Source organism: Suncus etruscus, chromosome X (assembly GCF_024139225.1).
Source record: "Suncus etruscus isolate mSunEtr1 chromosome X, mSunEtr1.pri.cur, whole genome shotgun sequence".
In the NCBI taxonomy this organism is placed as follows: Eukaryota; Metazoa; Chordata; class Mammalia; order Eulipotyphla; family Soricidae; genus Suncus; species Suncus etruscus.
Genome location: NC_064868.1, coordinates 13,127,048 through 13,141,623, shown reverse-complemented (window position 1 = coordinate 13,141,623; position 14,576 = coordinate 13,127,048). Strand labels below are relative to the sequence as shown.

General features: G+C 42.8%; 1 protein-coding gene and 1 non-coding gene across 2 annotated transcripts in view; one reads left to right on the top strand and one right to left on the bottom strand.

Moving 5' to 3' along the window:
- EGFL6 (EGF like domain multiple 6) overlaps positions 1 to 12,056 on the top strand; it is a 106,559-nt gene extending 94,503 nt beyond the window's left edge. Inside the window, exons 11-12 of the mRNA XM_049767458.1 lie at positions 8,847 to 8,966; positions 11,947 to 12,056. Coding sequence (XP_049623415.1) covers positions 8,847 to 8,966; positions 11,947 to 12,056 — 230 coding nt within the window. The remainder of the gene's footprint in view (positions 1 to 8,846; positions 8,967 to 11,946) is intronic.
- Positions 9,305 to 9,421, bottom strand: LOC126000088 (U5 spliceosomal RNA). The gene has a single exon (XR_007492455.1). It is a non-coding gene; the product is annotated as a U5 spliceosomal RNA (small nuclear RNA).
- Positions 12,057 to 14,576: the final 2,520 nt, after the last annotated feature.

Genomic DNA, 14,576 nt, shown 5'->3' with positions numbered 1-14,576 from the left:
TCCAGTTATCAGAAACTAGGCCCCATTCCTTAAGACCACATTCCGGAGTAATTTAGGCTGTTATCAATAAGTATATGCTATATTGTCTGTTCAAGATCACTTAGGCAAGCACATATTGCACCATTTCCTGATAGTCAAGCAATTAGGAATGCAGCTAGAAGGACACTAGAAGTTTCCATTGAAACAGCACGTTCAGTATAGCTTAAAGGTCATCCAGCCCTAGCCCACTGCCCACTTCCTTATGAGCCTTCGCGCCAAAAGTATGATTGACATCACCTTTGTACTGCCCTTTTCTCCTTCACTATTTAAGAAGGAACTGTAGCCAATAAAGACACCCTTGAACAGTGAGACGCTGCCTTGGGTCTTTATTATTAACCTCTCTCAGATTTTTTACAGTGTGGTTGTTCTTCTACTCAGCAAAATAGGAGTGCAGTCGTCTGAGAAGCCTTCCCAGCTAATTCCTGCTGGCCGGGTCCCCCCTGGGGGGTTTCTGGACCCTGCATTTTGGCGCCCAACGCTGGGCTCGAAGATCACCGCCACACTCCGAACGACTACAGGTCGGCGAGTCTAGAGCTCCTTCGTAAATCGCGGAAATTACCTCATCAGGGTAAGCGTTGAAACGAGTTAGCCTTAATCAAATATTTAAACTGCAGTTTTTTCCAGTCGTTCCGATCGCCGCCCCTGATTGGCTTTTGGGGCTTAACCCATAGGATACGCTACCATGGGTAATTCTTTGAGTACTGAACTTAAATTCATTAAATATATACAGTCTGAGTTGAAAGCCAGACATGTAGAGGTTACCAAAAAAGATATTTGTAATTTTTTAATGTTTGTTCATGATGTTTGCCAGAAATCTAGTGTTCCTGGGCTCCCTCTCGCTCTAACTCTGTCTCTCAGTTTCCTTCCTCTTCTGACCCTTCATCTTTACTTCTGCCGCTGCACCCTCTGTGCAAAATCCTAAACAGCCCTTCACTTCCCTAGCTTCAGCTCCGTCCCTGTTCCACCAACTCCCCTCCTTAACCAGCAATTGCAACAATACAAAGCCTTTAATTGGAAAAGCCTCACAGCTGTTTCAAGCCGTGTGACCCCAGCCCCTTACACGCTCTCCTGATTGAAATCTATTGGGGGCGGCGCTGTCTCCCCCGCTGAAAAGCTGAACTCTTGCAAAGTTAACTTTTTCTCCGCAGTAAAATCTTTCCTTCCAGCAAGCAAGCACACATTCTAATCTCTGAGCTCATCGCTGGCTTCACCTTAAAGGGACAGCGCCCATTTTCCAAATCCCAGCTTAAACCCGGTTCCACACGTAGCAACAAACTTTTGCTACTCCCCCCCCCCTCTTGGCCATGCGGCAGCTTCAGCAAAATTCAGCGAGCAGGGCGAAAACCTCCCATCCCTTACTATACAAATGCCTATCTTCCCTCAGGCTTTTATAATTGTCTCTCTGGTGCTACAACTGTTCCCTTTTCCTGAGTTGGGATGCCTAAGTTGAAATGTTTTTCTAAGTATAAAGGCCACAGTTGGTAAAATTAAAAAGTCTTAAATGTGTTACAAAATGTCATAATAAGTTTAACCTACGCAAAGGTGACGTACCTGTTTTTAAAACTAAGTTTCTATGTAGCTAAAATGCAAAAAAAAAAAAAAAAAAAAAAGGCCCGCCGTTTTTTTTTTTTTTTTCTCTCTTCCCTGCGCTGTAAGCTCGGCCTCTAAGCTTTTAAAGGCGCAGTGTACATTTTCCAAACCCTAGCTTGTCAGCAGCTCTGTGCCTGAGTCACTCTCCAAAGTCTGTGTCACAGCAACAGGAAAATAACAGCAATAAACACCCTTGTTCATGCCTCTCAAAAATTTTAAAGTAAGGTCATAATTCTGTTACTTGTAATAACAAATTATCAGTAAACAAAAAACCTTTTCGTGCTTTAAAACTTAAACAAACACACAAATATTAAAATTTAAGTCTTTTTTAAAATTATTTTTAATCTTAAAAGTATATGAAGTTTGTAAAATAGTTCATGTCATGGGCATTTTTTAGTAGCTTAGGCTCCTTAATCTGCATTTAAATATTTCTTATATTTTGTCTTTTTAATTGCTCTTTCCTTCCCATGTTTGCCATTCAAATCTAATAGTTAAATAACATTTTGTAACATTTTTAACTTTGTTTTTAAGAACCTCTGCATTGGGAAAAAAAGCAAAACTCCTTTGTTAAAATTACTGCACATGTTTAGAAAGTTAATTTTTTAAGAACTAAAATAATACAAGTGAGCAAAATAAGTTGGTCAGCTTTCCTTAACAATAATGTATAAACATTCCAAAACTCTAAGCTAAGCCTAAGCTCTTTTGAATGCATATAAATATAGCAAAATAGCATTGCCATTTGAAAAACTTAAACCAAATAATCTAAACCTTAAAAGTGGTTAGGCAGTTCAAATAGTGGCATAAAAGCCATTTCAAAAAAAAAAAAAACAAAAAAAAAAAACAATATAATAACTAGTTAAATAAATTTGTTCATAAATTATTGTTCATAAACTTAAACCTTAAGTAGCTTTATTTCTTTTCTTAATTTCAAGCTTAATTTTAAACTCAAAGGTAAGTACAAATAATTTTGCATTTTCCAAGTTTAATCTTAAGTTGTCTCTGTTCATGTTGTGGTTAGCCCTTTTTAAAATAATATTGTTAATTAGTATCATAAAAGTAACTAAATTTTATAAGCAAATTAACAAGTATTAAAAATAATTTTGGTCTTAAGCTCTAGGTGTGTAAATGCATCAAATGTCTTTAACTATATTTTATAATGTCTAAACATTTTGTTAACTTGGTATCTAATATTTTTTACAAATTATTCACTTTAAGTCTTCAAAGTAAAAACAGTTGTTTTTTAAAGTCAGTTTTTTATACCTTTAATAATCATAGTTCATACTCTTGTGTTTAATCATAAAAATTTTAACACTTTATTACAGCTGTCTTACTATTCTACTGTAAAACCAATTTATAACAAACCTGTTCCTTTACAGCAAATGATATCATACTTCAAAGTAAAAACTCCTTCTACAAAAAAAAAAAAAAAAAAAAAAAAAAAAAAAAAAAAAAAAAAAAAAAAAAAAAAAAAAACTCCTTCTACAGCGCTCATTTTTTAACTGCTAACATTTTCCTTCATGATTTAAACTTCAAATTAAAATTGTTTTAAAAATGTTTTGTGTTAAAGCTAAACCTTAAAATTTATTTTCAGCAGTTCCACTCCAGCTACGTTAACAATTTTTTTACAAACATGCCGGCTAAATATTTAAAAGCGCTTGTCAATTTTTCCAATGCAAATTTTGAATAAGTCCTCTTGTCTGTTCATGTGTGTGTGTTATGCGTGAAAGTGGCCACAATGTTGTGTTTCGTGTTTGTTCTGTCTGTCTATTTGTTATTTTTGCATTTCATATAAATACAATTTTTAAAGCCTTATCCATTTTTAAAATTTCAATTAATTTTTTACCTGGCTTAGTCTCGTCATCTATAAACTGTGAAATCCTGCCAAAAATCCTGTGCTCAGCTAGCTTTGTTCTATCAGCATGGCAAAAAAGGTAGGGGATGGTAAACCCCAAAAATTTCTCAAATGGCCATCAGGAATAACTTTTTCCTGGAGAATTTCTGGACTTTGCAATCCCCAGTTTTTCTGCTGTGTGTAGTTAAGGCCAATACTATAAGGCCAAATGTGGCTAGAAAAAGAAGCATCTAGCTTTAAAATAATAACTAAGAAGTTTAAAAAAAAAAAAAATCATTTAAGTTCAGTTTAAAGGCTTTTGAACAATTGGCTATCATTAATTATAAGATTTTTTAAAAGTGCTAAAGTCTGGCAAAAGTCAGAAGGCATTTCTGTGGCATTCAAAAATAATCATTTTACCTCCTGCCAAGTTGTTTTCTTATAGACCTCCTACAGCTTCCTGCAGTCCTGTCCTCATTCACTTCAAAAAAGCCTGCCACCCCACCTGCTAGCTGCCATTACTGCGAACCTGTTTCTAACTGACTCTGCCTAAAGAAAATGCTGAAATTGGTACTCTGCCTGGCTGTCCTTGATGCCCACTGCCACCAACCACCCCCTTCGCACCAAGGCTTCATTAATTTGTTTGCTCCACTTCACTCCCTTGCAAGACAATGGCAACACCTCTGGTTCCTTCCCTTCCCCTTTTATGGTGCCGCATACATAGCCAAACCCCTCCCACGCATCCCCTAACCCATCCTGGAAGTAGCCCTTTGTGCCCTCACCATGGGTGCTAAGGAAGAGTGAGCCACCCCCAATCAATTTTGCCACAACCTGGCCCATTCACCCATTCCCCAGGACACACTGGCTATGTCAGCTCAACCTCTCCCATGCCCTGAGCTCTTCAGGACTCTGCCGGCTTCCCCACCCTTCCAGCCCACGTGGTCTTCCGGACCCCCCTCCTCTTCTCAGCTCATCCTTGTCATGATCAACGCTTCCGCCCTCCGCCCAGATGCAAACGCCTTCGGTACCTGCTATTCACCCACCTCAAACCTCATCCTACAGCTGGTCAACGCCTCCACCATCACCGACCCTGCCTGCTTTGGCAACCTCCTGCCTGTCTCTGACCCCTTCGCTCTGCAATCCAGCCCCAAGCCTCACTTCAGCATCACCTTCAAACAGGTGGTGAAACTTGAACTTTGCCTTTTGGTACCCAATATAATTCCCCCTATTGAAAATTGTGATCAAATTCTTGTCCTTAATTCCTCCTTTTAGTTCATAATTGCCCCCAATTTAACGTTTCTTGCCTGTTTTACTGGTTTATCTCCCCACATTGTTTCACATTTGTTTTTTCAGTCCTAAAACTACTGTGTTTTCATTGTTTTAATGCCTAACTTACCTGTCAAACCTGCTCTCACCCTAGCCTTAATCATAGGCCTGGGTGCTACCGCTGTAAGCACAATAATTTATTCATTGGTTCATACTCTAAAATCTGTCAATGCCTTAAGTATAACTGTTGTTAATAATGTTTACAAACTTAAACTAAGTTTACAACACTTAAAGCACATTGTTAAATCCCTAGCAAAGATAGTGCAGCAAAACCACCATGCTTTAATTTGGTTTCCTTTTTTTTTGAAGAAAGGGGGAGTCTGTGTAGCCCTTAAGGAACAATGTTGTATTTTTAAAGACAAAACAGGTTTAGTTAGAGATAGCGTTCAACATATTGGTGATGGTATAAAAGATTTTGAAAAACATTTCGATGAAGAACAAGGTTGGTACCAGGATTGGTTTTTCTCTTCCCCTTGGTTCCACACAATCTTGTCCACCGTTGTGGGCCCTCTTATTAGCCTCATGCTGCTCTTTTCTCTTGGCCCATGGATTTTCCGCAAAATTACTGCCTTATTAAAAACCAGGTAGATGAAAAGGCAAAAACCTCTATTCAGGTTAACTACCAGCGTCTAACCCCGCGTGACTCCTGTGAAAACTTGGCTCTAGTCACCAAGCCGCCTATCCAGCCACTAAGTTTCCAGGAGATAGAGCGCATAGCTAACAGACGGAGCTCGCTCTGGCACTTGTGCTCTCGGCTGTGGAGACACCTACGACGGGATTAGCAAGGTCCCAGTTAGGGCACGGCCCAAAAAGGCTACAACGCATAATTCGGATCTCTGCGCACACCCACGGCGCTTGTAGCCACCTTTTAAATGCGGCTTTGGCCGTGTCCGACCTGGTCAAACCTTGTATGCCTAAGACACGGTTCTTCCACCCGCTCACGACTTTCCTTCTTTTATTAGAAGAGAAAGGGGGAGATGTTGGGGACTGACTTGTTTGAGGACATTTTGCTGTTCTCTCTGCCATAGCCCAGCTTTTCACCTAAAAGCAATATGCAGTCTTGCTGTAAATCTCTGAGCTAAGAGAAAAGAATGTAGCTGCAGGACTTAATTTAGCTATAAGCCCGGAGGAGAGAAAAAACTGCCTGGTCCAGTTATCAGAAACTAGGCCCCATTCCTTAAGACCACATTCCGGAGTAATTTAGGCTGTTATCAATAAGTATATGCTATATTGTCTGTTCAAGATCACTTAGGCAAGCACATATTGCACCATTTCCTGATAGTCAAGCAATTAGGAATGCAGCTAGAAGGACACTAGAAGTTTCCATTGAAACAGCACGTTCAGTATAGCTTAAAGGTCATCCAGCCCTAGCCCACTGCCCACTTCCTTATGAGCCTTCGCGCCAAAAGTATGATTGACATCACCTTTGTACTGCCCTTTTCTCCTTCACTATTTAAGAAGGAACTGTAGCCAATAAAGACACCCTTGAACAGTGAGACGCTGCCTTGGGTCTTTATTATTAACCTCTCTCAGATTTTTTACAGTGTGGTTGTTCTTCTACTCAGCAAAATAGGAGTGCAGTCGTCTGAGAAGCCTTCCCAGCTAATTCCTGCTGGCCGGGTCCCCCCTGGGGGGTTTCTGGACCCTGCAAAGAGGCACAAGAGCAAAGCAGTAATCAACACAAGCAATAGAAACAATGATAGCTAACTTCGGGCCAAAAAGGTGGCTCAGTGTTCAACCTATTCTTTGCTTGTCTACAACCCTAGATTCATTATCTGGCATCCCCAAAATGGTACAAATTGCTAAAAATATTCATTCTTTTTTTTCCAGGTTCACTTTTGAGTTAGCTTCAAGCTTACCTGTGTTCATGAGTTCTGTTCACCCAATTGTCCTAACTTCCTGTTAGAATGGCCCAAAGGTGCAGAACCGTGCAACCTGCCTGTGTTTATTTCCCAATGCCTGGAAAAGGTCAGTCCAAGGCCATTAGCCTGCTTTTCTGTCTTACTGTCGCCTCTCCCTACGGCTTCCCAGAACTGCTTACTCCAATAAAAGAAAAAAAAAACACTTGGTTCTTGTAAAGAGAAACTTGCAAAGTCACTTAAAACATCGAGTTTCACAAAGTGTGGTTTCATGTGACATGGAAAGATGTTTAAAATGATTTAGTGTGGTTATAAAAGAGCTCAGCGCATGAAAACCAAGATGGATTGATTCATGGTGGTGTTTTCAACAGGGGCTGTGGGGCGGCAAGGTGATGTGTGTGTGCACATGCTGTGCATGTGTGTGATTTGAATTCTGAAAATTTTCAAAATAAGTTCACAGAAAACCTGAAAATGGTTGACATGGAAATTCCTTTTCTCTCTGGGATGTAACACTCTGGGTAGTCTTCCTCATTTCAAATCGGTTTGGCCCACAATTTTGGTAAATAGAAATAAGGAAAGAAGAATTTGGGGGTCCCCCTTAGACACTGAGTCAGCTCTGTTTTCTTGGGCTAACAGTTCTTTCATCTTACCTTTTTTTTAATATTTTATTTAAACACCTTGATTACATACATGATTGTGTTTGGGTTTCAGTCATGTAAAGAACACCACCCATCACCAGTGCAACATTCCCATCACCAATGTCCCAAGTCTCCCTCCTCCCCACCCGACCCCCGCCTGTACTCTAGACAGGCTTTTCATTTCCCTCATACATTCTCATTATTAGGACAGTTCAAAATGTAGTTCTTTCTCTAACTAAACTCATCACTCTTTGTGGTGAGCTTCCTGAGGTGAGCTGGAACTTCCAGCTCTTTTCTCTTTTGTGTCTGAAAATTATTATTGCAAGAATGTCTTTCATTTTTCTTAAAACCCATAGATGAGTGAGACCATTCTGCATTTTTCTCTCTCTCTCTCTGACTTATTTCACTCAGCATAATAGATTCCGTGTACATCCCAGTATAGGAAAATTTCATGACTTCATCTCTCCTGACAGCTGCATAATATTCCATTGTGTATATGTACCACAGTTTCTTTTTTTTTTTTTTTTTTTTTTGGTTTTTGGGCCACACCCGGCAATGCTCAGGGGTTACTCCTGGCTGTCTGCTCAGAAATAGCTCCTGGCAGGCACGGGGGACCATATGGGACACCGGGATTCGAACCAACCACCTTTGGTCCTGGGTCAGCTGCTTGCAAGGCAAATGCCGCTGTGCTAGCTCTCTGGGCCCGAGTTTCTTTAGCCATTTGTCTGTTGAAGGGCATCTTGGTTGTTTCCAGAGTCTTGCTATGGTAAATAGTGCTGCAATGAATATAGGTGTAAGGAAGGGGTTTTTGTATTGTATTTTTGTGTTCCTAGGGTATATTCCTAGGAGTGGTATAGCTGGATCCTATGGGAACTCGATTTCCAGTTTTTGGAGGAATCTCCATATTGCTTTCCATAAAGGTTGAACTAGACGGCATTCCCACCAGCAGTGGATAAGAGTTCCTTTCTCTCCACATCCCCGCCAACACTGTTTATTCTCATTCTTTGTGATATGTGCCATTCTCTGTGGTGTGAGGTGGTACCTCATAGTTGTTTTGATTTGCATCTCCCTGATGGTTAGTGATGTGGAGCATTTTCTCATGTGTCTTTTGGCCATTTGTACTTCTTCTTTGTCAAAGTGTCTGTCCATTTCTTCTCCCCATTTTTTGATGGGATTAGGTGTTTTTTTTCTTGTAAATTTCTGTCAGTGCCTTGTATATTTTGGAGATTAGCCACTTATCTGATGGGTATTGGGTGAATAGTTTCTCCCACTCAGTGGGTGGCTCATCTTACCTTTTTAAAGTCACTCAGGAGCTAAAGTATCTACTCTTGATTTTGATTTAATTCTCAAATGGAGTCAAAATTCGGTTTTGATTGAAATCAGCTTAATTGAATTCCATCAAAATCACCTTGACCAGAGCAAGTGTGAAAGCTTCCAGCTGAGAGGGGGTGTGACCCCCAAGGTGCATCAGGAGCTCCCCAAAGTGGACTTCAGGGTTGTGTGGGAAGAGAAGGTGAAACTTGCTGGTCACTTTTCTGAGGACACTTGTCTATCATGTTTAAGGACCCAGGAAGTTTTCCTACATGTGGTGGGGAGTCATGGAATTTGGGGAGTTGGTGGTGATAAACTGTGACCTTTTGCAAAGGACCCGCGGCTTCCATGTTGACTTCAATGGGCTGGACGGTGAGGATGAATGCAGGGGACCCCGTTGGCAACCCTTCTCATGCTTCCCAAATGGTACACTGGTCTCCCTACATCCTTTGACTTGACAAAGTCTTATCTATGGCTTCAGAACATATAGCCCTCAGCCTGAGCCTTGGCATGTGCAATATTTTGAGCTGGAGCCATTCGAGAGAGGGTCAATACAGACAGGATTTCCCTTCCCCATCTCTGCAGTAGGTCATAGGACCTGCCCTCAAAGGAGTCTCCTCGTGTACACTAGTGGGGTTCTTGGAAGGAATGTGCTAAGTCCTGGTTTTCTCCCATCAGGGCAGACCCTATGCCCTCACATTTGCTCCCACATGCCACCCTGAAAGCTGCTATGCAAACACCTGGATAGCTCTCTGGCTTTCATTTCTCCACGGAAATCTTTAGTAAAAGGCGAAAGATTTATGCGATCTGAAGAGAAACCAGAGTATTGGCTTTCATTTCTTTGCAGAGCTACCCCCCAACCTGTTTTCACCTGGCTGGTTCTAGAGCCTCAGCTAATGGCCTAGAAGGGCAGAAGGAGGGAAAAGAAAGGATTTTTTTCTCCTCTCTGTCCTTTTGCAGCAAGAACCTTCACAAAGTGCAAATGGGGATCTAGATAAGCAGAAGCAGAGTGCTCAAGGGGTGCCCAATAAGCCCTAATAGCCTCTGTACAATCCCAGCACTGTCTCTTCTCGGAATGCTTGCTGTGAAGACAGGCACCTTTCATGCCCACTGCCCATCCAGGAAACTCTGCTGCCATCCAGGGCTGGACTTTCACTCTCTGGCAGACTTCTTTGTTCTTGATCACTTCCTAGAAAATGAAAAATATTGGGGGAGATATATATGTCCCTCAGAGGTATTTATCATCAGTTTTGAGATTACAGAAGACATACTCTTGCTTTCAGACCCCCCAGATCAAGGAAAGATGAACTCAGTTCTTTCTTTTTCTTCCTTCCTTCGTTCCTTCCTACCTTCCTTTTTTCTTTCCTTCCTTCTCTTTCTTTCACTTTCTTTTTATTTCTCCATTCCTTTCATTCCTCCCTCCCTCCCTTCCTTCCTCCCTCTCCCCACACTCCCATATGTCTTATTTGAAAGAAGGTTTGAAAAATGTTACTCTGCATTATCAGAAGTGCTCTGCGGGAGCTAGAATGTTAGTACAACGGGTAGGTCATTTTACCAAGCATGTAGCTGCCCTGGGTTTGACCCCCAGAATCCCATATGCAACCCCCCCCAAATAAAAGATATGCTCTGCAGTGATCATTGCATTGTGCTTTGTCTTTTCTCATTGCTGAGGCAAAGATATGATCAAATTTCATCCCAAACCTCCAAAGGCATAGAATGCAGGAGAGTCGTTATATAACATTATAAGAGTCAGGAATGAGACAGAGTAGAGAGGATGGGTACAGAGTGGCCAGGACCCAGGAGAGTGGCCCAGGGCTGTGGCCTTGAGAGGAGGCAGAGGAATGGGCAAAGATCTTCTATGATCATATTTGCTGGCGTCCTCCTCTATACACACATGTATAGTCACAATCGCGGAGCATCACACCCTCAGCAGGGATTGAGTCTACTGGTACTTCATTAAGCACCTCACTCCTGACAGCTTTGAAGGACTGTATGGTGCTGGTAATTTATCCTGGGGCTCCTGCATACGATATCTATGCTCAAATATTGGACCCATCTCTGCCTGAATCTTGACAGTGTGTTTATTACGGATTATTTGGGCAGTGCCAGGTCTCAGACCTCACACAGGCATCACACACCCCATCATTTACTCGATGACAAGAGGGTACAGTTTACCAACCACGCTGTGACCTCATCTTCCCTTTAATGGAGTACACAGGATCCTGGATCAATCCCTGACACAGGATGGCCTCCCAGACACTGCTTGGAGTAACTGAGGTTCATTTCCCTATGTGTGTGTCTGTGTGTGTGAAAAACAATGTATGAATGGCTGGAGTAGGTAGGACCTTTGCCTTGTACACAACTGACCTGGGTTCAATCCTCGGCATCGCATAGAGTCCCCCAAGCCTACCTGGAGTGACTTCTGAGTGCAGAGCTTGGAGTAACCCCTGAGTGCTTCTGGATGTGGTCCAACAAACAAACAAAAACAATGTAGGAATAGATTCTAAATAATATTTTTCTTTTTTTGGCCTACATCCAGCAGTGCTCAGGGGTTACTCCTGGTTCTGTGCTCAGAAATCACTGCTGGTAGGCTCAGAGGACTATGCAGGATGCTGGGGATCAAATCCAGGTCTGTCCTAGATAGGGCATATGCAAGGCAAATGCCCTACGCGCTGTGCTATCGTTCCAGCTCAGTCATTAATATTTTTAAGTATTAACACTTTTTTTTTTGGTTTTTGGGCCATATCCAGTGATGCTCAGGTGTTACTCCTGGCTCTACACTCAGAAATCGCTCCTGGCTTGGGAGACCATATGGGATATCAGGAGATTGAACCTTGGTCTGTCCTAAGTTGGCAACGTGCAAGGCAAATGCTCAAACGTTGCACCACTGCTCTGGCCCCACATTTATCTTTGGTTTTTGGGTCACACCCAGCAGCGCTCAGGGGTTACTCCTGGCCCTATGCTCAGAAATCACTCCTGGCAGGCTCGGAAGACCATATGGGATGCTGGGATTTGAACCACTGTCCTTCTGCATGCAAGGCAAACGCTATCTCTCTGGCCCCTGGCCCCACATTTTTTAAGTTTTTTTAGATCACACCTGTTATGTTCAGAGGTTACTTCTAGCTCTGTGCTCAGGAATCACACCTGGAAGTGATTGGCGTGCTCCAGAGACTGTATGGGATGCCAGGAACTGAGCCCATACCAGCTGCATGCAAGGACAGGGCCCTCCCCATGGTACTATTGCTCTGGGTCTGATGACAAATTTTTGGAAGCTCTAAAATCATGAAAAAAATTACAGATCTAACCCCGCAATTTAAACTCTTGCCCTTCACAGCCTCAAATTTTGTTTCAGTTGAACTATTTTTCAAAGATCTCAATGTTGAAATGTACAGAACCTTAAAGAACTTCCCAGAAGCTGCTTTTACATCATCCAATGGAATCATCACAGAAACCAACAGATAGAACTGTGTTTTTAGGGAGAGGGCACAAATAGTGGCGTTCAAGCACCACTGTGGCTGCACTCAGGACTTACTTCTGGTGGAGTTCAGGGGTCCATATGGGATGCTGGAGATCAAACCCAGATCAACTACAGGACAGGCAAGCACCCTCCCCACTATACTACCACTCCCAGCCCTGAAAGCAGAATTTGGAGGCAACCAGCCTACAGTTGGCTTTTTCCCCTTTCTTTCCTCAGCCAGAGCACCCTCTCAGCCCACTGTGGATATCTACTGCAGCAGCTGAAGTCAATGTGTCAAGTAAAAGGCAATTAAGCCCAGGTTTGGGGGGAGGACTGTTCGTTGATGTCTTGAGTCTCCAGGTCTTCTTGTTTTCTCTTTCCTGACATTTCAGGCTGAGGGCTGTGCCACTTCTTTTTTTGTGCATCAGGTGGACTTTTATCCCCAGCTCTATGAAATCTCACTAGAACAAAGTTTCCAGGCACTTTAGGGGATTTTAGTGACATTAAAAAAAATGAGGTAGTGGCTAAAAGGGCACCCAGAGCTTCCTTGGGGTTGCTGGAAATGTTTCAGAATTGCCTGTGGCAATGCAGCATGACTATGAAAGCATGTTAAACACTGGGAATAATGTGCTTTAAAGTGGTGTTCTGCATGATCTCTGAACTCTTAGGTTTTGCTTTAAGCAATCAACTATAGCCAGGGAGGAAAGTTAAGAGACAAGATCTAGACTGGCTGTGTATTTTTCAGTGAGTCATACTGAACCTTTGTGTCCTAGCTCACACAGTTTATGATCCAGGAGATAACAGCCGTCTCTCCTCCAAGGCGCCTCAGGGCTGCACCCCCCAGACCCCCTCAGCGCCAGGCAGTTTGCTGAGTCCATTGCATTTCTGCAGGGAAGTTTATAGCAAATACTCCCTATATTCCATCCTGGCTTGGCAAGGGCCAATTTTGCTGTTTGGGCCACGATACCAAATCACTACACCATAGAAGTCGGTCTAGAATTCAGGCAGAGCTGTGGATTTTCAGCTTCTTGGTTAGGGCTCAATTTCTAAAAGAAACAGGGTGCTTGGGGAGATGCGTTGGTGGAGCTTGTGTGTGGCATGCTGAGCTACAATCCCAGCACCGCTGGTGACCCTGGTGGCCTCCCGAACTTCCCTCCAACCCGAGGTCCTCTTGTTAGAAAAGACAAATAATTGGGACCCTGTCCACAAAGGTAGCCCTTCCCTTCCCCCTTGTGCAGTGCAGTCCTGGGAGCAAACACAACCTGGACCCCATCCCAGACCTATCGAGTCCCAACTGTGTTTTTACAAAGTCCATCATGATTTCGACTCCGGCAGCAGATTGTGAAATTCTCTCAGTGCCCTACCCAGCTCTTGGGGTCTGTGAACTCTCCCTCCCCATCTCAGGGTGAAGTACTTTTGTTCCTAATTAGCACTATCTCCCCCAGTACCCCACAACTAGGTGCTAGATCCGAGGGGCCCATCTGAGCTCTGCAGCTTAGCAACCGCATCTGCCTCACCCCCTCCCTCCCAGGAACACATTCTCACATCCCTAGCTCTCATTCCCTTGCTTTCCTGCCTACTGGCCCCTTCAGCCCTAAACCACATGCTGCTTCCTCATTATTCTGACCTTTCCACTTTGGAGTGCCACAGACTTTGGCCTTTGGGCCTCTTCCATCTCCGCACTCATATTCCCTTGTGACTTTTCTAGTACCTTGGGGTTCCTTGCCATCTATTTGCTCATGCCCCCCCTTTTGTTCCAGGCTTGCCCCATCACAATGTGATGCCAGGAAGCCAGGAGTCTCCTCATAACTCTCCTTTCAGTGCCTCCTACATAACTTACACATATCCTGAGCTAAATCCAAGTCCAGCTTTTCTCTGCAATGCTGCCTCTCTCCTCTGAATGCAACTCCACCCTTGCATGACATAAGCTAAAAGCCTTAGAATCTCTATTTACAACTCCCACTCCCACTGACTTGAGGCAGTTGCCAAATCCTACTGGCTCTATTTCAAATAGATACCCAGAAGTTCAAGTTAAAAACAACTTTTAAAACATTTGGAATGTCTGTGCATTATTATTTTACAAAACGAGAGTGACCTGGTACCAGAGAGATGTACAGCGGGTAGGGCATTTGCCTTGCATGCGGCCATCCCAGGATTGAGTCTCAGTGTCCCCTGTACTCTTCCAAGCACAGCGAGGGGTAATTCCTGAGTGAAGGAAGAGCCAGGAGTAAAGCCTGATTATCTTTCTGCTCACTTATTTTGGGAGTATTTCCCAAAAACAAACAAACAAAAAAAACGTGATCAGTGATTAGTCAATATAGCTAGTGATAGAGTGCATACTTTGCATGTGTGGGACTTGGTTCAACCCCTCACACACAATTATGATGGCCAGATAGGATTGTGACACTAGTTTATTGGTCTTTAATAGATACAGAACAGTGACAAAGCAACCAACAAAGGATGGAAAAGATTGTTCTATTTGATTTTAAAGCATACATAAGAATGCATAATCATTTTAATGCAAC